This window comes from Oreochromis aureus, linkage group 4 (genome assembly GCF_013358895.1).
Source record: "Oreochromis aureus strain Israel breed Guangdong linkage group 4, ZZ_aureus, whole genome shotgun sequence".
NCBI lineage: Eukaryota > Metazoa > Chordata > Actinopteri > Cichliformes > Cichlidae > Oreochromis > Oreochromis aureus.
Window position 1 is genome coordinate 7,975,647 of NC_052945.1, and position 21,624 is coordinate 7,997,270.

General features: G+C 40.8%; 2 protein-coding genes across 13 annotated transcripts in view; both read right to left on the reverse strand.

Moving 5' to 3' along the window:
* svilc (supervillin c) overlaps positions 1–15,193 on the reverse strand; it is a 22,024-nt gene extending 6,831 nt beyond the window's left edge. Inside the window, exons 1-22 of one of the 10 annotated variants that reach the window (XM_031732388.2) lie at positions 15,127–15,193; positions 11,727–12,214; positions 10,655–10,810; positions 10,340–10,519; positions 9,742–9,776; positions 8,930–8,988; positions 7,944–8,089; positions 6,664–6,892; positions 5,888–6,468; positions 5,504–5,630; positions 4,243–4,302; positions 4,060–4,122; positions 3,505–3,579; positions 3,324–3,417; positions 3,146–3,229; positions 2,754–2,952; positions 2,369–2,535; positions 2,154–2,273; positions 1,938–2,074; positions 691–838; positions 425–570; positions 91–266 (exon numbers count right to left, since the gene is read on the reverse strand). In XM_031732388.2, the coding sequence (XP_031588248.1) occupies positions 91–266; positions 425–570; positions 691–838; positions 1,938–2,074; positions 2,154–2,273; positions 2,369–2,535; positions 2,754–2,952; positions 3,146–3,229; positions 3,324–3,417; positions 3,505–3,579; positions 4,060–4,122; positions 4,243–4,302; positions 5,504–5,630; positions 5,888–6,468; positions 6,664–6,892; positions 7,944–8,089; positions 8,930–8,988; positions 9,742–9,776; positions 10,340–10,519; positions 10,655–10,810; positions 11,727–11,992 (3,248 nt within the window). In that variant the 5' untranslated portion in view covers positions 11,993–12,214; positions 15,127–15,193. Of the gene's footprint in view, positions 1–90; positions 267–424; positions 571–690; positions 839–1,937; positions 2,075–2,153; positions 2,274–2,368; positions 2,536–2,753; positions 2,953–3,145; positions 3,230–3,323; positions 3,418–3,504; positions 3,580–4,059; positions 4,123–4,242; positions 4,303–5,503; positions 5,631–5,887; positions 6,469–6,663; positions 6,893–7,943; positions 8,090–8,929; positions 8,992–9,741; positions 9,777–10,339; positions 10,520–10,654; positions 10,811–11,726; positions 12,215–12,356; positions 12,580–13,185; positions 13,202–13,397; positions 13,463–15,126 lie in introns of those variants that run through there. The other 9 variants (XM_031732389.2, XM_031732386.2, XM_039611629.1 and 6 more) reach the window with 9 other exon arrangements.
* A 996-nt stretch (positions 15,194–16,189) lies between these two features.
* On the reverse strand, positions 16,190–21,564 carry cdk21 (cyclin-dependent kinase 21). 3 transcript variants are annotated; one of them, XM_039611371.1, is made up of 8 exons: positions 21,369–21,564; positions 20,882–21,143; positions 19,823–19,955; positions 19,572–19,739; positions 19,276–19,385; positions 19,081–19,131; positions 18,136–18,268; positions 16,190–16,960 (listed from the first exon to the last, which is right to left on the reverse strand). In XM_039611371.1, the coding sequence occupies exons 2-8, from the start codon at positions 21,109–21,111 to the stop codon at positions 16,883–16,885; spliced, it is 903 nt and encodes a 300-aa protein (XP_039467305.1). In that variant the 5' UTR covers positions 21,112–21,143; positions 21,369–21,564; the 3' UTR covers positions 16,190–16,882. The 3 variants fall into 3 exon arrangements, with proteins under 3 accessions (XP_039467305.1, XP_039467304.1, XP_031588257.1); XM_039611370.1 differs by having other exon boundaries at positions 20,882–21,138; positions 21,369–21,563; XM_031732397.2 differs by having other exon boundaries at positions 20,882–21,563.
* Positions 21,565–21,624: the final 60 nt, after the last annotated feature.

The following is a 21,624-nucleotide window of genomic DNA, read 5'->3' on the forward strand; positions in this document are numbered from 1 at the left end:
AAAGAGCCACTGCTTGGATTATCCATGCTTCTTTCATGTGCTGAGTATTTACTCTGCTCCTTTTTTATGTGTAATATATTAGTGACTTACAGCTGAATTGCAGGGTTACACTGAGTGGGATCCAGTGGGTTTACTTGACAGTTGCTGTAGTCATAAGCTCCAACCCACACCTGGTGAGTCAACTGGAGAGCAACATTTCTGCTCCTGAGGGAAACGTCCTGTCCGAGCCACAGATAGACCTCACTGCCGAAATCAAACACCAGGGCCTGGGCATACATGACAAAGAGATATCAACAGGGTCAGAGATTAACTGTCCTTCAGTTTTTTTCTACAATCAAGCATTTAATGAACAAAAAAAAAACAAACAAAAAGCAAAAACAACTACAATATAAGTAATTAGGGAGCCGAGAATTGAAGCTCAGACCTCAGAGGAGGCCAGCAGGGTGATGCTGGGGATGGAGGCCCAAGCCTGTTCATGAGGCACCAGTTTGTTTTCCACCAGTCTGTACACACAGTTGGACTCCACCACACTGCGCTCATAGAGCTCATCCTCCTCTGGAGCACCAGCTCCTGTAGGCAAAAAAAAAGAAAAACATTTTCAAATGTTTAGGTGAATTATAAAAGGAGAAAAATAGCAATCCAAAATGTGTTTCTCTGAGATATTTGAAAAGCAAATGTTTTACTTCCAACCTTTGTACTGTGTTCTTCCTCCCAACAGACTCCAGAAGTCTGCAGCCACACTGCTGTCAGAGTTCATGCCCTCCTCCAGGTGGACAATTTGAGTAGCAAAACAACCGAGGTCCCTTTGGCTCTGGATGAACAAAGCCAGCTCAGAGGCCTGACAAAAAAAAAAGAAAAAGAAATGATATGATAATCAGCAGTAACAGAATATAGTTCATCCATTTTCTGCCACTTATCCCATTCGGGGTCAAAGGGAGGCTGGAGTCTATCCCAGCTGCCATGGAGTGAAAGGCAGTAACTACATGTCTTTGGACTGTGGAGGAAGCCAGTGTACCCAGAGAGAACCCACGCAGACACGGGGAGAACATGCAATCTCCACACAGAAAGGCCTTGGGCAGATGCTGGATTAGAACCTAGGACCTTCTTGCTGTGCTAACCCAAACAGAACACAGTCTATAGTAAAAGCATATTGTAATTTCTTTTTATTTTACTACTGCAGTCTTTGCTGGCCTATATTAGAAATCTTGCAGGAACCTTGCCTCACCAAACCAAAATATTTCCAATAACAAGAACATGGCTGATCGCTACATGTGAAAAGAAATAAATTCAGACAGTGTCCCAACCCGTTCATGTGTGAAATCAGCTATAGTTTTAGACAAACAGATATTTGAACCTTTGTTATAATAATAGAAATGTACAAATAACTATAAACAAAAGAGTCTGTGGCAGTGTACACCTTCCTCTCAATAATATCACTTTTTTATGGAAGCTTGTAAGGAAAAATTTGGCGTTATTATCCCAAAATGTTGACATAATTACTCATTCAGTGCTTTGTCTCCACACTTTGTCCCCATATATGTTTAGTACACTGTTCCATGATAAAATATAAATACATTTAAAACACAACCAAAGTTAATGTTTAAAAGTAAATGTACATACTGTGATACTGTGATACTCATTAACTGAACTCTGTGATGTATGACGTTCTTGATTCATATCATCACTGGCCTTTATTATGCATTTAACACACAAACTGTAACTAACCTTTACGAGTCAATTAAGGTTTAATGCTTACAATTTACTGCAGGAACTGCTGACAATGCATTTTATGCACAGAATGCTCTATTTCATGCTATTTTATTTATTTGTTGCGCATAAATGTAAACCAATGATATTATGGTATATGTATGAAGTTATTAAAACATCCTTTCCCATGTAAATTTGCTGTTACACCATAACATTGTCCTGGGTGGTACCTTTGCTTTTTCTTGTCCGTTGGCAAACTCTCCACTCCACAGGATGCAGTGCTCTGGAGTGACCAACAGGAAGCAGTCTCCGCTGTTCAGTGACCGCACTGAGGGCTCAACCAGGCGGACCTGAACATGCCGCCTACCTGTCATCACAGGTGTTGGTTAACCTTAACACCTGATCACAAGCAGATCATCACACAGATGAACCAAACCTTTCCTGACCTTTGATGTGAATTAGCATCAGGCTGCTGAAGGGCGGGTAAGACTTAGCTGTCTCGGCATCTAAGGAGGATTCTTCAGATCTTAAGGGAGGTGAGTCTGCCATAGACGAGTTCTTAGACTCTATAAAGAGAAAAAAGTGCAATATCAGGCAGCTGAGCAACAAAAAAGAAGGAAAAGTAACAAGAAAAGGAAGGAAACAACATAAATTACCATACTTTTTTCTGCTTGGATCCTCTCCTGAGCCGATGAATTGACTCTCTCCCCCATGAAGTCCTGCCTGATGTCCTCTCTGGCTGCGAGAGCCCTCAGAGGGTTTCTGGAGCCTTGAGTCCGACGGGACGGACGTACCGACCGCCTGTGCTCTGCTACTGCTGAGGTCAATCTGCAAACAAGCACACACAGACAATACACTGTTACTGAAGATATCAGCTACTGTGTGTGTGAATATAAATTTGCAGGAAAATGTCTTTTTACTCTAATCTTTCCCTTTTAGCTTTAGCATAAAAACTACATTAGATACACAAATATATTTTGTATTTACTATGTAGAAATTGCAAGGACTTAATCTAATCTCACATTTGCAGGAAAAACTATGCTTACATGGGTGTGTTGGTCTGGCAGAAGACTCCCAGGTCCTGCCCACCCTCTGAGGCAGCAATCCCACCACAAGCTGGGGGGCAGGCTGAAGGAGGTGACTGCTCACAGTAGAAACCGCCATCAAACATGTTTGGTTCATCAACAGGCGTCTCTTCCTTTACCTCCTGAGTAGCGACTGTTGGTGAAGAACTCTGTGGAGTCACTGAGGGGGAAAGAAATGAAAACTTTAAAATACTTTGATGTTCAATGAGCTTTTACATTGTGGGAACCAGCGTTGCCCATATGATGATCAATGCATGATGGATAACTCTGATATATAAAACAAGCACTGAGTCTAAACACAGAGTTTTTGTTTATTTGTTTGCTTGTTTTTCGTGGTTTAAAACTGCTCTGACCTTCATTTTTGCATGATGGAGCATCAGTGGAGTGTCTCCTGTTGCGAGCGATACCATTTCTACGTGATTCACCAGATACAAGGCCTAGATGTTGCAAACGCAGGAGGGAAAAAACCCATAAACAAGGCCAAAATATGCTCAGCAGAACTGTATGAGAACTGGAGAATAAGTGAGTTACTTGTCTTAGCCGTGCTTCCAGCCTCCTGCCCTTTGCTTTCCTGCTGTGTTTTCAATTCTCCAAATTCAGTCATCTGAAACTCAGTTCCTTTATCCTACAGAGCCCGAGAAATGCATCTGTTACAATGTAGCTTCTCTGCAGATACACGTACAAACATGAAAAAAATGCAGGTGTGCGTCACCTTATGTCTCCACTGAGGCTGACTCTGACTGTTCGTAGGAGAGAAGACTTCTTGTGCCTCAAAGGAGAGGTTAGTCTGGAAGTGAGAACAAAACACAGGAATGATGACTTTTGCATTCTAGGACAGTGAGAGTGGATTGCACAGAAAGTACAAAATATACAGATTTTACATGGAGCTAAACTTCCTATGTGTAACATTTCATTCACTCCTTCTGCCTAATCCTGCCCTGCATTAGATATTATAAGCAGTTTTTGCACAATGCACATTTACTTTTGTCTATTAAACCCAGGTCAGAAACATGCACAAAGAATCGTGGGAGTATGATATAACTTTCATTACCAAAATGAACATCTGGTAAGCACACACCTAAATGGAAAGTGTGAACCGAGAGCTGTGATGTGACACATCGTAATTTTGAGACAAAAATCACCATGGAGGTGACAGGGTTGTCACATCACCTCTGCCTGAATCTGTGAGATGACAAAAGCCTTTCACAGCATACAAAACACTCCAAAACAAACAGCAGCAATGCCATGCACCGGCTCACACAATTACCTGATTAAAACACATGATATATTGGGGCGTATTGATAGAATAGACAGAGGCAAAGACGGGCTCCTGGGAGAGAAGAGAGAGGGGCAGGCTGCAGATGTTCAAAGCTATTCAAAATCTAAAGGGCTGTGGTTTCAAAATAAAGATGAGGGAGGATGGGTTTTGGATCATTAGTTTGAGGCTTACCCAGCACTGAAGGTTGTCATTCTCAAGATGAGGGTTTTCTGACTCTTCCAGCACATTATACTATGGAAAACAGGGAGATGCATTTAAAGGAATTCAAAACAAACATAAATGTTATCAGAAATATAAAACTGACAGAAATAAAAAGGAAGTAGGACAATGATTAATATACACACATAGTGTCGGCATGGTGAAGCTGAGATCATTTAATTGCCAAATAATCGGTGTGTTTACATTCCATGTCGTGTAATAGGACAGCCAATCCCATCCTGGTACATAAACACTCACTGGACTCAATATATTCTCCAGTAACTCGAGTCTGATCTCTGGACATTCAGCACATACCACATTCAGAGCGCTGCAGATAAGAGATGCTATATCTGGTTTCAGTGGTATGACAAATACCCAAATGTAACCACAAATGTAACCACTGCCTCAATTTAAACCAGGCAGGAAGCGTGAACTTGGTAACCTCTGTGATGCAAACAAAGATTTTCTCACTGAACTCTCAGAGAAATAAAAATGCTGCAAAACTTCTGTAATGCTTTTATAGAATTTTCTAATATCATTCAGTTAAACTATAATGTGATATTTAGAGTCCCCGTATACAAGTATAGTTTCTTAAATGTTGCCAATGCAAACAAAGAAAGCAGAATTTAAGAAAAGTTTTAAAGATCAAAGACATTTTATGATTATTTGACCTTATCTGACCTTGAAGAAGCGGTCAGATCTTAAAAGTAACACACTGTTTACAATCATATATCATTCCCTTTATTCCTATATGTAGTCACTACAAACAGTGGCAGCAAGAAACAATATTTTAAATAGTGGTATATAATTATTATATACTTTGACCTTCAGATTGTCTATTGACCTTGCAGGAGAGGTCAGAGGTTAAATGTGACATGATATTTTATCCTCTGCTGTACCTTCTGTATGTTGACACATAACACTTGTAAGAATCATAGTTCCTGTGTTGCACCGATTTTTGTCAATAACTATCAATAATTCATAAAGTTGACCTTGAAGAAACTGGTGGATGTAAGCTCAATTTTAATGGATTTATAACATGACCCTACTCTACACCAATACAAAGTTTTTTCAGAATTCATTCAGTGTTATCAGACAGAATGACATGCAAATAAACGCTGACAAAACCTTTTTTTTTAAATGGTCCATGTCTTACGTTGTTAACCTTGCTGCTGAATAACTTGAACACCCAAGACATGAAAACCCTTGACGTGAACACGGAGCCGTAGCTCACCTCACTTCTGCTGCCGTTGGTTGTCTCCTGCAGTTTAGGCGCGCACTTTTCTGAGGTGACCCGGACAGCTTTTATATCTGTGGTGTCATCATGCATCTTACTCATGGCCTTTTGGTCTTCCTCTTGCCTTTAAGACACATTACACAGAGTACGAAGCATATAACATATCAAAGAACAACAACAAGCTGCTGAAAACTGCTAATATTTCTGGTGAAATCTGTAAAGAATCATTTTTACTATCTAATTTACAGATGTCACAATAATATACGTTTCAAAGTCTTTAGCAAACCTTTCCAATATGCAGCAATATCAACAGTTTGACTCTATAGAAGAAAAACATTTACAGTTTTTATCAGATCATGTCATTTTATTTACATGACTTACTTGGCTCTTCCATTGATGTCTACGCTGTTTTTCTCAGAGGAAAAGCTCAGTTCATGTTTGGACTGGCAGGACCTCTCCTGCTGTGGAGCATCCTGCTCTGACAAGGCTCTTATTGGCGTGCAGGCAATGGTTTCCCTCCTGTTTCTAGCCCTCTGCCTCCAGGGAGCAGCAGACTGCGAACCTTCCTCCATACCAGTGGCCTCTCGTCTCTCTCTCTGTGGTGCTGTAGAAGTTCCCTCCCTCTCACCTCCGGCTTTGCTCCCGTGTATCGCCGCTTCTCTACAGCCTCCACCATTCTGTTCGTGGCTGTATGATGCGTCTACCTGACTGGCTTCTGTCCTGCTCCACTCCGAGCCTGCAGAGCGGCTCTTCTTCAGGATTCCTTTTAAGCCTGGCTCAGAGTCGTAGCACTGTGGTCCCTGTTGAGTCGGACCAGATTTTCCGAGTCCAGTGCCGGCATCTGATGTGGACTGTGAAAGACGTACCTCACTGGGTTTCAGGTTGACAGACGAGGCCTGCTGTCTGTCAGACATATGAGTGGACAAACAGAGGGCAGGAAGCTGAACAGGGCCTTTCTGGAGCTAAAAAGGGGTAAAGAAGGTAAAAAAAAAGAAGGTAAAGAAGATCAATAATAGAGGAATTACTTAGAGGACAGCAGGCATAAGTTGGGAAAGGCAACAAATGAACTTTGCTATTAATAACCTGCCCCCTTTTCTGGTCTATGAAGTTCTAAATACATTTGGTTCCCATTTATTGTTTTGTTGCTTTCTACCCACCAGACTGACCTCCTCCACAGTGATGGGCTGCGTGCGGTACCGAGCCCCCTTTTGCCTTCGTCTCTCTGGGGGCCCGTCAGCAGGCCCGGCTCCCTCCCTCCCAGGCAGGGACAGTTTGTTGAAGAGGGCCAGCTTCTCGCTCATGCTCAGCTTGCAGCTCTCATCGCCATCCTCCTCTGACTCAGCCTGCACAGACTGGACCTCCACTGGTGGTGTTGGTTTGGGAGTGCTGGGGTGTAACATCGCATGACACCAAAAAGTCAAAGAAGAACTCATGTTTAGTCAAAATCTCATATGCCTTACACATTTGTTCTACTCTGCTGTGCAAAAGCAGTGGAGAAAACGGTGGGTGTTTTTTCGTTACCATGAACACACACAGGTTATTTTTAGTCAATCTGACAGACATCGTCCTGCTGCTGCTACTCCCTACAACAGCAAATGTGTAACTGAAAATAGCCCCTAAGAAATTCATTTAATTCTGGTTGAACAAATTAGATCTGATGCCAATTTTGGTTTGGTTTTCAACAATCTCATTCCTTTAAAAAAGCATATATTTGTGACCCATTACCATGAGTTACAGCCAAACGAAACGTGGCACCGAAAAACAGCAAAGATGGTGACACTGAGCCAATCAGTGCCTCTTGATTGGCCAGGAATGTGACAGAACAAATTCCTTGCAACTTGCTTCACCAAACAGAAAGGCTGGGAAACATTTGAGCCAACCATGTTTTTGCACCGATGCATGACAGTTTAAACTGTTTCTTGGTGGATATATGTACTCGTTTTTGTAGAAAAGAAGCATAACATAACATGAAAAAACTCAATGATCTGGTGAGACTAGTCAGAGAAAATAAATCGAGCCTTAATGAAGCTGTAATATCGAGATTAATCTGTAGGGAAAAGGGCTATTTGGAAAAGATATGTCACCAAACCTTTGAAGAAGTTTTTGCCACATTCAACTACTAATTCTAAACATGCAGATTTTTTTTTACCCCGTAACTGTTGAACAACTCTCTCTTTACTCATTTACATAGGAGCCTTAAAATAACTGCTTAAATAATACATGCTTCTAGAAGTACTTACTTTTAAATAAGACATACAGTAAGTACTTAATTCCACTGAAGCAAGGTCTCTTGCTTTCACAGATTTGACTTTAATAAGTTGGAGTTTTTAAACGTTTTAAGTTTTTAAATCATCAAGCATCTATTTATTTATTCACACACGTTATCGTAAAAGCTACATATGCATAATCTTAAATAAAACTAGATGAGCTCTCCCACCTGATTGCCACTATTTCTCCACAGGTGATTGGCTGTGTCAGAAAGCGATGGTCGTTGCCACGCCGGCTCCTGCGTTCATGAGAGACGCAGCCTGAGCGAGGCTTGAGGAAGGCCGAGGCCTCGGAGGCTGAAGACTTCTCCAGCTCCTACAGAGAAGGATGCGGGGAGGACATTAATGTGAAAAAATCAGTTTTAACGCAGTCTGTGATGCAGGTGGATGACAGCATTCAGGTCAAATAGGAGCCTCAATCTACAGCCTCCACCTGTTGCATAAATAATGAGTGAGACCACAAAAATGGCAGTAAAAAGTCGCCTCAAGATGTCCCCTGTTCTATTTGTATAAACAGATGGAGGGAGGTAAAGCGGGTCAGATAGCCGGTGAATAAAGCAGCGAGCTCTAAGGTGCAGCATCTTGGCCACTTGCTGCATGCTGCAGGTCACAGTGTAACAAGAGACCTGCTGGCTTCAGTTACCTCCCCTGCTGCCTCTACAGAGCAGCAGGCTAATTATACCACAGCTGCTGCGGTTGTTAATGTTAATACAGTGTCTGGCACATTTTCACCTGATGCCTTATTGCTAAAAGTGCGCCTCAGCTCAAATGTTGGAATAATAGAAAAATCCACAGTGCATTTCATCACCTGTGTGAGACTAAAGAGCTTAAAGAGCTTCCAGATAAGGCTCCGTATCTATCATATTACAGACTTGGTCTTTCCTTTAATAAGTACTAAAGGACACACTGTAGCATCAAACCAAAGCGTGGATCCAAGGAGAGCACCTGTTTGACCATTCATATTCCTTCAACAGGACCAGGTAGTGTTCTGCGTGCTCAGCGCTCAGCCTGTAAGTTGAGCAGCTGAGGTGACAGTAGATGATAGAGGATTCTCTTTAGCTGTTCACACATTTCTTGATTGCATTTACTCTGTTTAGGCGAGTTTATGTGGGAGCTGACATTCTAACAAAGCAAGCAGGTAACAATGCAAACTCACTTTAAACAGAGACATCTTGGCTGCCACACTCATTTTGGCTCTGTCATCTGTTTTTACATCTGCTGTGGAGAAAAATGCACACCATCATTTGAAAATTTAAAAAAACAGCTATTAAGAGATTTTGATTCATCAAACTTTTAAACAGTTAACAGCAGGAAGAGACACAGGTGCAGACAGAGCAAACACAGGTGCAATTTCTTAGGGAACTGTGCTTAAATACACTGTTGTACTTGGGGGGGGAACACTGTATCTAAGTCTAGGAATTGGGGATATCTCTGTATTAATGATAACTGTGATTAAAAAGTTGTGAAGAATAATTTTAATGACATACAATGTGGCCTGAAAACAACAGTCCAAAGATCCACACAGCAATAAAGGCCACTTGTGTCCGCTGTCTGATTATCTGTGGTGTAAACTCTGAGTGAGTCAATCTCTGTAAAGACTTGCTTGTCATCTTTTTATGGCGGGGTCAAGAGTTAGATGTACATAACACCGGTCCACTGCCCGCATGGTTTGCGAGACATAAATCTGTCGTTACAGAAGAGATTAAGCATTGTGATCCTCTAAATATAACCCAGTTTATTTCCTGAGCCATTAAATGAATTTATGGAGGCAACTGTGCAAGTTGGAAGCCCTCTGCAAGAATTAAATATTGTACACTGTATTTTTCAATTTGTTTATGTTTCTTTCATATCTCACGTAGTATATTAGATGTAAGTTTTCCCCGTTGCAATCATTTTTACTTCCTTCTCAACCAGCAAAGCAAACGGAAATAACAGATGATGACAAACACATGGGGGAGAAAGCTTTACCTTTGCTGTTTTCCTCGTTCTCTGGATCCAAGCACCTAAAGAATCGGAGGAAAATAGCCAAAGGATGAGGTCATCGGGTGAACAGGTTGGTGACATACGCTTGACTCTTGAGATAATGTTGTTATGGAGATCTGGATCCAGCTTCGTGTTTACAGTATGTGTCTTTTTGCTTCAATTTGCAGCTCAGACAATCAACACACTGTGTTGTTTTGCATGCTGGGTAAAGCAACACTGTGGAGGCTATTAAGGAAGATAAACTCATGCAAAATACACCGCCCATTGGTTTTTTATGTAAAGCTGCTCCGCATGCCACACCTCAGCTGAAGGGTTAGTGCATTCTTATCACGGGGAACAAATATTAAGCATCATTCAAGGGTAAATAAGTGTTTCCTATAAGAGAAAAGTTGTGGTGCTGTATCATCAGGTAAGGCTGATATTTTGTTCCTAATGAGTTTTCCCATCAAATGTTAGCCGTACACGATTTTAAATATATGAAAACACAGCAAACAATATTTTCTTTAGTCCTAGCCATGCCAGGCACCTCATCTTCCCATTTATTTATTTCTTTTTTATCATGCCCACAAGAAACAGTCCCTACCCACTGCTCTCCTCCATCTCATTGGCTGTGATTGGCTGTGTCCTGAAGCGTTCGCTAGTTTTTCTGTTACCGCCTGACGCGCTAGGGAGGTAACGCCGAGTGCGTCGCCGACCCCCTTCAGAGCCGGGGTTTACAGCCAGGTCCAGAGAGGATGTGGCTTGCCCAGCATCAGGGAAGCTACTATCCACACACAAAGTAGGATAAGAAGAAAGTAAGAAGGGGAGAAGATGCTGAGATGAAGAGAAATGTTATCACACAGTGGTACACAGTCTGTTAGTGACAGGCCGGATGACACGCGCATGCAGGCGACCCTACGCTTTCTCGGGCTGTGCTCCGCTCTCCGTCTGCTGTAGAAGAGCACTTCTCAACTGGCCCACGGACACCCGAGTGTGGAGCTGCGGGCCGTCAAGTCCATGAGGGACATGAGGCTCTTCCCCACTCTGCATGCTAGCAGAGTTCTGGGAACCCTGCCTAGAGGGGAGGGTTGAATGAGGGAAGGAGGTGAGATTGCAGATATGGGGGACATGACATGAGGAGCACAAAACAGAACCTTCTGTCATAGTTCAAATTAATAATGCAGAAGTCTCAAAAACTCACAAAAATATGTATCAAATTTGATACATTTGGCATTAGAGGGTTAACTGTCTTTCCTGGGACAGACTGATTTGGATGTCTCAGTTTTAATTAGCAACCAGAGCAACTGGTGAAGTCAACGATCTGGTGCTGCTCAAAGGTCACTAGTCAAGAAAAAAGCTTGTTTAAAGGGTAAAAGCACAGACTTCCTGGATTTAGTGTTTTTAAATCTATTGCTGTATATGTTTCTTATTTTTGGTTCAGTCAATCCCTTTCTCATTTTTCACGCTTTATTCTCCAATCAAACGAATCAGCCCATTTTCATGGTTTCAAAGAAGAGAAGAAGCCACCTGCTAATCTAAACCATCTGCACTACATGCATGCTCACTGTCATCTGACTGACTATTAATATGATGCCACACACTGTTCTTAGCAGTTACCATGATACAAACTATTGAAGGTATCAACAACTTGTCAAGTTCTGAAAGCTGTGAACAGGTGACAAGTGTCATAGTCATGTTGCCAGAATTAGGGTTTTATTGCTTTTTGAGCAAATTATGCTCGCAGCACCTGCTACCCTGTACATCCACAGCAGGAAGACAGTGCTGTATCTAAGGTCATCAAAGAGGCTTATCATGTTTCTTGTGTGTGTCCTGAAGTGCTAATTGTATTGTTTTTGCACACTAAGAAGTTGTTGCAAGACTTCAGCTAAATTCCTGTAATTCTAAAATAAAACAATGACAATGAGCTATGACTGATATGTCAGTCTTCAAGGCATTCAATGAAGCCATCGTTCACCCCTGACATGGCTCACCTTCTCAGGCAGTCGGACTCAGCAGGAGCCTCTAATCCATTTGAAACTTCCTGTGTTCTGCTGTTCATTTTTTCACTCAGGCCATGAGAGTTTAACGTTCCTCCATACGCTTGGCTCGCTGGCTCATGAACCTTTTTCTCATCCCTTCTCACCCACTTAGAAGGAAGCTCGTCAATGCTGCCATAGCGTTCGGCCAGTTCTCGCCTCCTCTCAGCCTTGTAGCGGGCAATCCGCTCTGATCTGGGCTCCAGGACGGCGTTCTCCATCGCAGAAGGACTCAGATGGTTGTTTGCTCCTCAAAAAGCATATAGGAACAAAAAACAGATGAGTTGTTCTTCTTCCACGTTTCAGCTGGGGCAAAACATGAGAGCCAAACTTTCTCCCAGTACAATTCTGTTTCCATGAGCTTCTTGTTTTGGTTTTCCTCACAGATTACATTAATCCAAGGTTAAAATCCAGCCTGTTCCACAGTGAATGAAGTATTTCTCCTGAAAGATAAAAAATAGATTAGTTAAATAAGAAACATTTCACTATACATTACATTAGTGCCCTTCAGGCTTCCTAGAAAAGTCAGAGACAACACCAGTGAGCTTCATTACATATTAACTATTTCTTCTAAAAGTGCCGTACATCAAGTCTTATCAAAGTCCTTTTCTTATATTCATGTCTGTGTAAGATGACCCGTTCCAGCCTGTCATGCAGGAATCTCCCCTTGCACTGAAACTCAACACCACAGCTCAACTCCTCTCCGGGTCCAGGTCTCGATGGCAGTTTGCAGGCGTGCTGGTCTCTCCCGCTACGCTGAACAAGACCCTGTTTCTTTTTCAAATTCCATCAGGTATTTTACCATGACCTGTCAACATGAAGCATGTTTTGCATCAAAAACACAAACAAAATCTTATCAGCTATGGTTCCAAATTAGCAACCTGTTTGAATTACAATATTCCAAATACGTACAAGGAAGAGAAAGTCCCTGATGGCATCATGGTGGCAAACAACATTAACAAACCTGAATATTCTAATATAACATTTAAAATTTAAAAAGAGCAACGAACTGTCTGCTAGTTTCCCAAAACGAGTGCTCACAAATATACGCACACATAAATGTGTGTTTGCACATGTATCTGTGTGTTTTCCAAAACTGTGGATGTCAGCATTCCTGGTGCAGGAAGCACAATGGAGTGAGAACAAAGCGGCATGAGCCACAGACTTAGTCCGCCAGATGGATCTGCCGCAGGGCTCAATGCTGCTGGCAGCAGCAGAGTTCACAAAGCAGAAGATGCAACTTTTATTATTAATTTATGGGTTTCACTGCTCCTATACTTGTAGATTTAAAAAAAACACTGAGGCACTGACAAAATGGATATAAATTCAACAAGTTACTCTCTTAGAGAAAAGTCTCCATAAATCCATAACCAGCTTTCACTGATAAAAAAAACAAAAACAAAAAAACACTCACAATATCCAGATGTCACATTTGATAGACTAAACTGAAGGCGACATTGTCATCAGTGTTTGCAGATCCCAAATTTCCATGCCACAGAGAGCTTTAATAAGCTCTATTTAGATGCCGTGATCCCTGCATGAGACAACCAGCTGAAGGATTTGTGTTGTCACTTCGTAACACGTGCACATATCCTTTAAACAAAGAAGTCAACACAGAAGACTCACCTATCTGTCCAGACCCAGAAAGAGCAACACTCCAGCATCCCCAGTCACACTGATGCCACTCTCATGTATGCATTTGTGAAGAAAACATGAGTAAAGGTGTAAAGAGCGACGTGTCATGTGACAAGCTAGAGGATTGTCGATTGGAAGGGAGAGCACCACTGAGGCTCAGCGAGGATCATGGGGTTCTAATCCAGTGACACTAGCTGATACTGGCTTTGGATATGCACACAGCCCCAGGGATCTGAACTCATAAGCTATAATATTCAAATGAATAGGTGATGAAGGTTCAACAAACAGCCTCTAATTGTTGAATTGAGGCAGTAAAGTGTTATCTTTCAACCATGACTTTCTCTGTAGCAATTAAACCCCCAAATTCTGGACCCACACTCAATATATGCTTAAGTTAATTGCAAGTTTTCTGAGAGACTGAAAAAAATTAAGAGCAAAAAATGTATGTATTTTACAAAAATAGGCCCTGGGTGCTGAGCAGCAGGAAAGTAAACCAGATTAAAAGCTGGCCAAGATAAAGCCCTCAGCCAATTACACCTGCCCTGTTCATCTACCTGCACCAACCTCGTCTAATGAATCTCCATTATTCAAGGGCAAATTCTCAAAGGAGCATTTCAAAAACAAATTCTATGATTATAAATCATGATGTGGATTTTTTATATTAACACCGGCAGCGAAAGAACCTGTTAAGCCTTTGAATATATTAGAGGGAAAGAGAGCGAAGAGGAAGAGCAGCTTTCTCACATCCTCTCTCCTGCACCTAATGTAAGCCTCATCAGCTCCTCGTGAGATTTAACACACGACTCGTCTGTTTTTATATATAGATATAGTCACATTGTGGCAAAGTCCTCACGCTGAGGAGAAAATGTTTTATTTCAAAACTCATTTATTGTCTTAACAACTCAGCATAGGGTAACAGCCTACATACGTAGCTACCAAAGAGCTGAACAATGAGTCATTTAACTTATTTACAGGACTCAAATATTAAGTTTTACATGAATCTAGTGTTGTGCCAAAAAGTGATTCCCCAATATTTCCGTGTGTTTTTTATGCGTAATGTCTTTGCTTATATTGGTAAATAGACTGTAATCAGCAGGATTTATGAAGGGGTTTTATATAAAATAAAGAAATTACTTGTTTTGCATTTATATTTATGACTCTACGGTATTGTACCTACATTATAATGAATGCAGTCCTTTTTGTATCTTCATACAACTATTATCTTAGATTTTGGCGCTTATGGCCAATTGTAATGTCAATGAAACTTTTTAGCTAGATAAATAAAGGTCACTACTTTGTGGCTGTGACTTGATATCATTCATGAAAGATAAGTTTGAGGTATGTTTGACGGATTATAGGACAAGAAGTAATTTCCAGCAGTTTGAATACGGAGACTCGATCTCTTTTGGTAAATTTCGGAAATCACTTTCTGGCACAGAAATTAGATTAATGCGTAAACTGTGCGTAACAGCAATATTTGCTTTTCCACGTGAAACTTTTTTTTACTCACAAGGCATTTAAAGTTAATGAACACCCAGACTATAACCATTCTCCCTAATGTGCAATGCACAGCCCGAATCTCCACAGGTCAGACTGAAGACGAACAGGTGACTCAAGCAACAAGTGACCTACTTTGAAATATTCTCCAAGCTGCCTCCTGCTAGGATTTTGTACTTTTAGAGATGAGAATGGCAGAATTAACTATTACATTTGTACTTACATGCACTGCTCGCCCAGAGAGCCCTCCTCAGCCCCGGCGGTCCCTCCCCAACGATCTGTCGCTCCAAAAGTAGTCGCACTGGCAGCTGTGGATAGCGCTCCGTATTAAGGGGGAGAATATAAATAGATGGACACACCGGGGGACGCCCCTTGCTCTGTGCGAGAGACGCTTCTAACAACCGCTGCAGCCTCTAAATGACCTCTGAAGCCTTTGACTCACTTTATGTCTCCTTTATTATTATTTCACATCTGAAGTAATAACCTGTTAAAATCTGCTTTGAAGATATTAATATTGTCTTATATTGCGCCTGCGTGATACAAATTCCCCATATTAATTACTACAAACCAGCTGAACGCAGTGAACTGAAACTTCTGTGTAACGTGGAAACCCTGTGCACTTCAATCCTTAAATTAACTGAATCAAAGTGGAAAATAATTAGTTATACACATAAATGAAAAAAAAATTAATTCTTAATTGTATGTATTCATAATGACCCTTATGGATGCTTTTTTAGTAAGCTGATTGTAACATTCTGTATCTGTACCTGCTCCTCTCTTACGGATCTTCAAAACTTCACCACCTACACCTAAAAAAATCATCCAAGAGAGGCGAGAGGTTTAGATCTCACTGACCGGCACACAGGTGACTATCAACAGATAAACCAACATCAAGGGTTTGAATAAGGTTCTGAGCATTTGCTCTTGCTGTCTAACCCACTGGCTCCCTGGAGGGCATTGTCATCTTGGAAGGCATTTTCCCATCATGATGTAAATGTTCCAAAGAATAAGTGTGATCATTCAGGATAATATTAGTTTACAGCGATTCTTCCCTTAAAGGGTACAAGTGTTTCCTCAGAATATACCGGAGCACTGTAGGGGTCAAAAGTTCAGGGCTTTGCTTTAACCTGTCCCCACTGTGAAACTTCTAAATGTGAAGGCAGGCTCCACTCTAACGGCTCCCTTCCTTTTGGAAAAAAGTGTTCTAACAGCGCCCCCTTCTCTTCGCACTTTGAAAATGCAAGTGCAATGCACAGCAAGGCACAAAATTCAAACTCAGCCCAATGTAAGATACAGTTATTTATAGGAATGCTTTTGAAATGAACAGTGCAACTTATGTAGAAAAATAAAACAATCTGTTAATACAAACATAAATACCAGTGTGCTCTGTACTGATTACACCACCAGTTATCAGTAAATATTTTTACAAAAATATCAAAAATAAGTGTGACATTTCCTCCGATTCAATCAACTCTAGAACTATTTTTTTTTGTGGAAAATAAACAGCAACAAACTTAAAGATGCTCATAATAGGTTTCAGAAGCATGTAACAAAACAGTAAAACCAAACAACAAAAAACAAGCACACTCTGTAAATCAAAGAACACACACAAAACACATGAAGTTGAAATAAGAAATTATAACAGTGTAAATAAAACCGCTTCATGTTTTGAAATTTATCGAATGTATCGAAATACTACTGTCTTCAAGGTTGTGCGCCATAACATCCATATTCAGCGAGTCAGGCATCCTAATTTCACTGATGTATAAAAAGGTGGAAACCTCAGACCTGACCAAAGTCTCTCATGATGGTGTGACTGCAGTTTAAAAGCTCTCAAAGACAATAATCAAACTGCGCTCTGAACAAAGTTGACGGTGGATTTTATGGCACAAAACTATTATTTTAGCTGTAAGTGGGAGAATCTCAGAGCAGCAGCAGCTGAATTGCTCTTTCTTCCTCTCCTCATTCGACCGAGATCTTCAGGGCTTCATGAAGAAAGGATGAGCCAGGGCTTTGGCGGCTGAGATGCGGCGATTCGGTCTGAATACCAAACATTGCTGCAGGTGAGGAGACGTTACACCTTACTAAGGGTTTACAGACAATTACTATCCCTACTTTGTGAAACCACATTCTCAAAGTTGTTGGTTGCCTTTGATTAATCTCAGATTTTTGATATATCACTTAGTCAACTCAGCAACCCAAAGAACAAAATATTACTTATCTTAAGACACAAAAGCAAGCAAACACTGCACAAATATGGAGGACCAAACATGTCAAATAAAAAAAAAACATATTAAAAAAAATTTAATTAGTAATTACAATACTTTAATGTTTATTATTAATAGATATAATTACTATTTCTATTAGATATTTTATTTATATATTTAATTTATTTATGTATTCTTTTTTCCTTTTTGCACTTTTTTTCCGAATGTTTTTTAATTTTTTATAATTCTTAATGCATTTCTGCTTCTTTATGCAAATAATGGGGCAATCATTCAAAGTTTATCAGTACTTTTTAGTCTTTTTGTTAAACAATTTGAGGAAATGAAACAGCCTTGTTTAATTAGGCAGAATAACGCAAATATACTTGAATAAAAGAAAAATAAAATAAAATTGAAAGAAAGGGAATATATATAAAAGTACAAATTTTAGAAAAAAATATTGTGCGTTTTTAATATTAAATTAATAAATAGCATAATAATTAATGATGAGTCTTTTTTGAAATTAATTAATTTCCTTTTTTATTTTGGGCAGTTTGGGTACTCTGTAGAAGCGTGGCTATGGGAACACTGGCTGCAAGCTGTGTAACAGGACCCGAACTGCTATGACATTTGGTTTAAAATGTAATGTTTCCATCAGAATAAAGCACAGTTTCTTCATCCTGAGTTTAAATGTAGTGGCATCATTGTGTCCTGAAAAAATAACAACACTTTTTTGAGCTCAGCTGTTTTTTAAAGCTCTGCAAATATAAACGGTCTAAACTAAGACGGTGAACGAGGTAAACATTAGGTAGCAAACACGTTTGCCATGGCAACAACAGCTAAATATGCACCACTGTGACAAAAAACAGCTTCATAGCGCTTATAGCAGGGCTGTGTATACCTCATGCCCTTATTTCATAAATTCAACTATTCTATTTTTTCTGCTTTGTTGAATGAGTGATTACGGAGGGGATGTGGACACAGCTGTCATAAGTGCAACGTGAACACACAAACACAGATCTGCTCACAGACAAGAGGTCATTCTCATCTGGGCCCAGGTTGGGCAGCAGCTTGGTCAGAGAGCCTTGAGGGCCCCAGTTGACTGAATATGAGATCGGGCTGTCTGTGGGCCAGTCCTCCTCACCAGGCAAACCAATCACCCTGAAAAACATAAAGCAAGGAACAACCGTGCAGCAGCACAAAACACAGAGTATGGTACAATCAGAAAAATTATTCTTTGTATGGAGGGGTTCTCCCCCTTTTTTCTAAAAACCACTGCTATAGTTTGTAAAGTTGCATCTGGACAAAAGCAAGACTGCATACAGCCCTGTGAAAAGGCTATTTTTAACATGACTATGTTATAAATTAACAGGGTTAACCGTTTAGTTTTCTTTATTGTCCTTGATACAACAAAGGTAAACAAACTTGGATATATTTACAAACTTTTTGGCAAGGAGGATGGCTTGCATGAATTAGAGGAGGGGGTTACTAATGTTTTGACAACTTTTCTTGCATATGCTTGCAGTCAGCTGTAAAACTGGTAAAACTGGCATTGACCGCATCTTTGACTATAGACTTTTCTAATTTCACCTTGTCTCTTCTTCACCTCCTCTGCTTGGATCTCTGTGGGGAGACTAAGACCCAAGCAGAGCAATAAAGGATTAAACAAACTAAGAAACGAGAAAGTTAAACTCCAGCAATTCTCAGTTCTGCATGTAGCAGCCCCCAGCTCCTCAATAGAAAGGCCTACTTTGGTTCTGGGTTGGCTTTATCCCTATTGGTTTGGGTTTGGACCAACGATGACATGCACCACAGGGATGAAAATTCAAATGCTTGTCCGCTTCCTGTGTTTCTTGGTGCATTTTCAGTATTATTGTTACAAACAACCCTGCATGACAGCAGAGAGGCAGTGCAGAGCAAAGAACCCCCCCCCCCCCTTTTTAAAGATATTCACAAAAAACAAAAATACTCACTGGAAGATTTTTTGCAGCTGCTGCACCTCTGTGTATCCCCGAAACAACGGCCTGTGGGAACAAAGCTCAGCTCAAATCACATGCCAACTTCATCTCTATTTTCACAACTGTACAGAAGGTTTTATCTCTAAATTTAGAATAACACTCCAGCGTCAAATATGTCTTCCAGCGATACAAAGTCTGAGCGGCTCTTACCTCAAGAGGAAGAGCTCAGCAAAGATGCATCCAGCACTCCACATGTCCACCGAGGACATGTAAACAGAGTTCAGCAGCACCTCAGGAGCTCGATACCAGAGTGTCACCACCTGAGCAGGAAGGGGAGAGAATATAAGAAATAAAGTTACAGGCGGGGGTGGAAGAAGTAAAAAAAGGAATGCGTTTTTTTTCACCTCAGGCCCAAGAACAGTGCCGAGTATAAGAAAACTGTGTTAAGATAGGATTATTGTAGTGAAATGTAATGCTCAACATCAAATTTCTGTTGTCTCACTTACACCTGGGGTAAGAGCGATATTAAAGGTGAGGATCCGTGCCAGTCCAAAGTCTGCGATCTTGACTTCTCCACGGCTGCTGATGAGGACGTTTTCTGGTTTTAGGTCTCGGTGCAGCACCATGTTCATGTGTAGGAAGTCCAGGCCCTGCAGCAACTGCTGCATCACATCCTGGGAGCAGCATGGCAGTAATTACGATTCTATGTCAAGCTGTGAGCTTTGACTGCAAAGCAATATCAGATCATGACTCACACCTTTATGCAGTCACGGCTCAGTCCAGAAGCAGGAGCTTTTGAGAGGTAGGTGGACAGGTCCTGGTCAATGTATTCAAGGACCAATGTGAGGTCCAGGCTCACGCCCACTGGTACAGCAGATGCATCCAACAGCCTGCAGAGTAGTATACAGCAGTAAAAATAGAGGATGAAATGATTTTCCAATGCTACCCTGTAAACGTTCCCATAAAATTAAAAGGAACAAATCAAGGATAGTGCATGTAACTCAAAGAGCCATCAGAGGCTACAGAATGAAGCTACAGAGTAAATAACATCAGGTCTAACAAACTGGAAAAATAGCATCTCATACAAACCTATTTTCCATCTCATACTTATATTTTACATGTAAAAGACGGGTATTAGTCAATAGGATATAAATGAGGGGTGCCACATGTGTATCATCAGTGTATTTAGTCTAAAATATTCAAATTTAGCAACTCAAGATCATCATTAGAGCATCTGGAAGACAACAGTGTGGTTTGCTTCTTTGTGTCACGCCTGGTTACCTGTTCAGGTGCCTCTCCCCCTATGTCAGTACAGATTAGGGTACAGCCATTTTTATTGCTGTAATTTCTAAGTGACCAATTAGTTGCAGATCCAGTTTAATGTCAAACTTTGGTAAGTTCTATATTACACTGCTTTTATTACAATGCACATTTAATAAGATCATCTTTTAAAAAAAGCAAGAAAACACAATCTTAATGAAAAAATAACGTGTAAATATGAAAACACATTAGCTAAAAACAATAATTATATTTTAGCATTAAAAATAGCATTTGGATTAAAGAGCTTGCGCATAATGGTGAATTAAGCATTGCAGAAACATCAAATATGATTCTGGTAATTATCAGTCTTGTTAATTTAGGGCAGCTGTAAAAACTATACATTGAGTGATAGTCTTAAAAATTGTTAAGCACTAAATACTTTTTTTTCTTTTTATAAGTAGAATTAAAAAAACAGAAAAAATGGGCCTTGAACTCATGTTAAAGATAAATTATGTCACACTGTGTTGTATTAGGACTGTAAATGACATAAACCTACTTGACTATGTTGGGATGGTTAAAGTGCTGCATCTTGCGCAGCAGCGCCACCTCTCGGATCATGAAGGCAGGGATCCCTGATTCCGACGTGTCTCCGTGGATGGTGAACTTCTTCACCGCGAGGAGGCGCTGTTTCTCTCCCACCTCTCTGGCTTTGTACACTTTACCATAGTAGCCTTGTCCTACTTCTGCCAAGAGCTCGTAGCACAAAGGTTGAGTGCCGATGCTCATTGTTCTTGAAATTCAGGGTAAATTAACCTGAACTTTGCATGAAAGACACACTTTTAGGGTGACAACGGCTCACACGGCCTTCTAGCTGCAGTCACAGTAAGCTAGCTAATGAGGCTCTGCGAGTAAACTGAGGGTTTGCAAACGGTAATAACCAGCTGTCACAGCACCGCTTCAAACCACCTGTAACACCGTTGTTTTTATGCATTAATAAACCCTGAATTGTGATTAAAATAGCTGCTGTCGTTCTTTAATTTTACCTGAGTGCTCAGCGCCCTTTTCGCCACCACCCGGCGACGACGGGAAAATGTCTTTGGATGACTGTCGCCAGCATGACAGAAATTATGAGAAAATCACACCCCTTTTAATCGCCAACTAATCAGAAAGCGCAAAACTTGCGTTTGGCTAAGCCCACTCCTGGTACACGTGTCCACGCTGCTGTCAAATGTCACTGTACACGGCATGCTGCGTTCAGGTGTTGGACATTAACTGAGTCGAGCGCACAAAAACAAAACA

Coding starts and splice junctions, on each gene's coding strand:
- cdk21 (XM_039611371.1), bottom strand. CDS start 21,111: ATGAGCATCGGCACTCAACCTTTGTGCTACGAGCTCTTGGCAGAAGTA. Junction 19,956..20,881: donor AACCATCCCAACATAGTCAA/GTAGGTTTATGT, acceptor ACTACTCTGCAG/GCTGTTGGATGCATCTGCTG. Junction 19,386..19,571: donor ATATCGCTCTTACCCCAGGT/GTAAGTGAGACA, acceptor CTTCCTGCTCAG/GTGGTGACACTCTGGTATCG.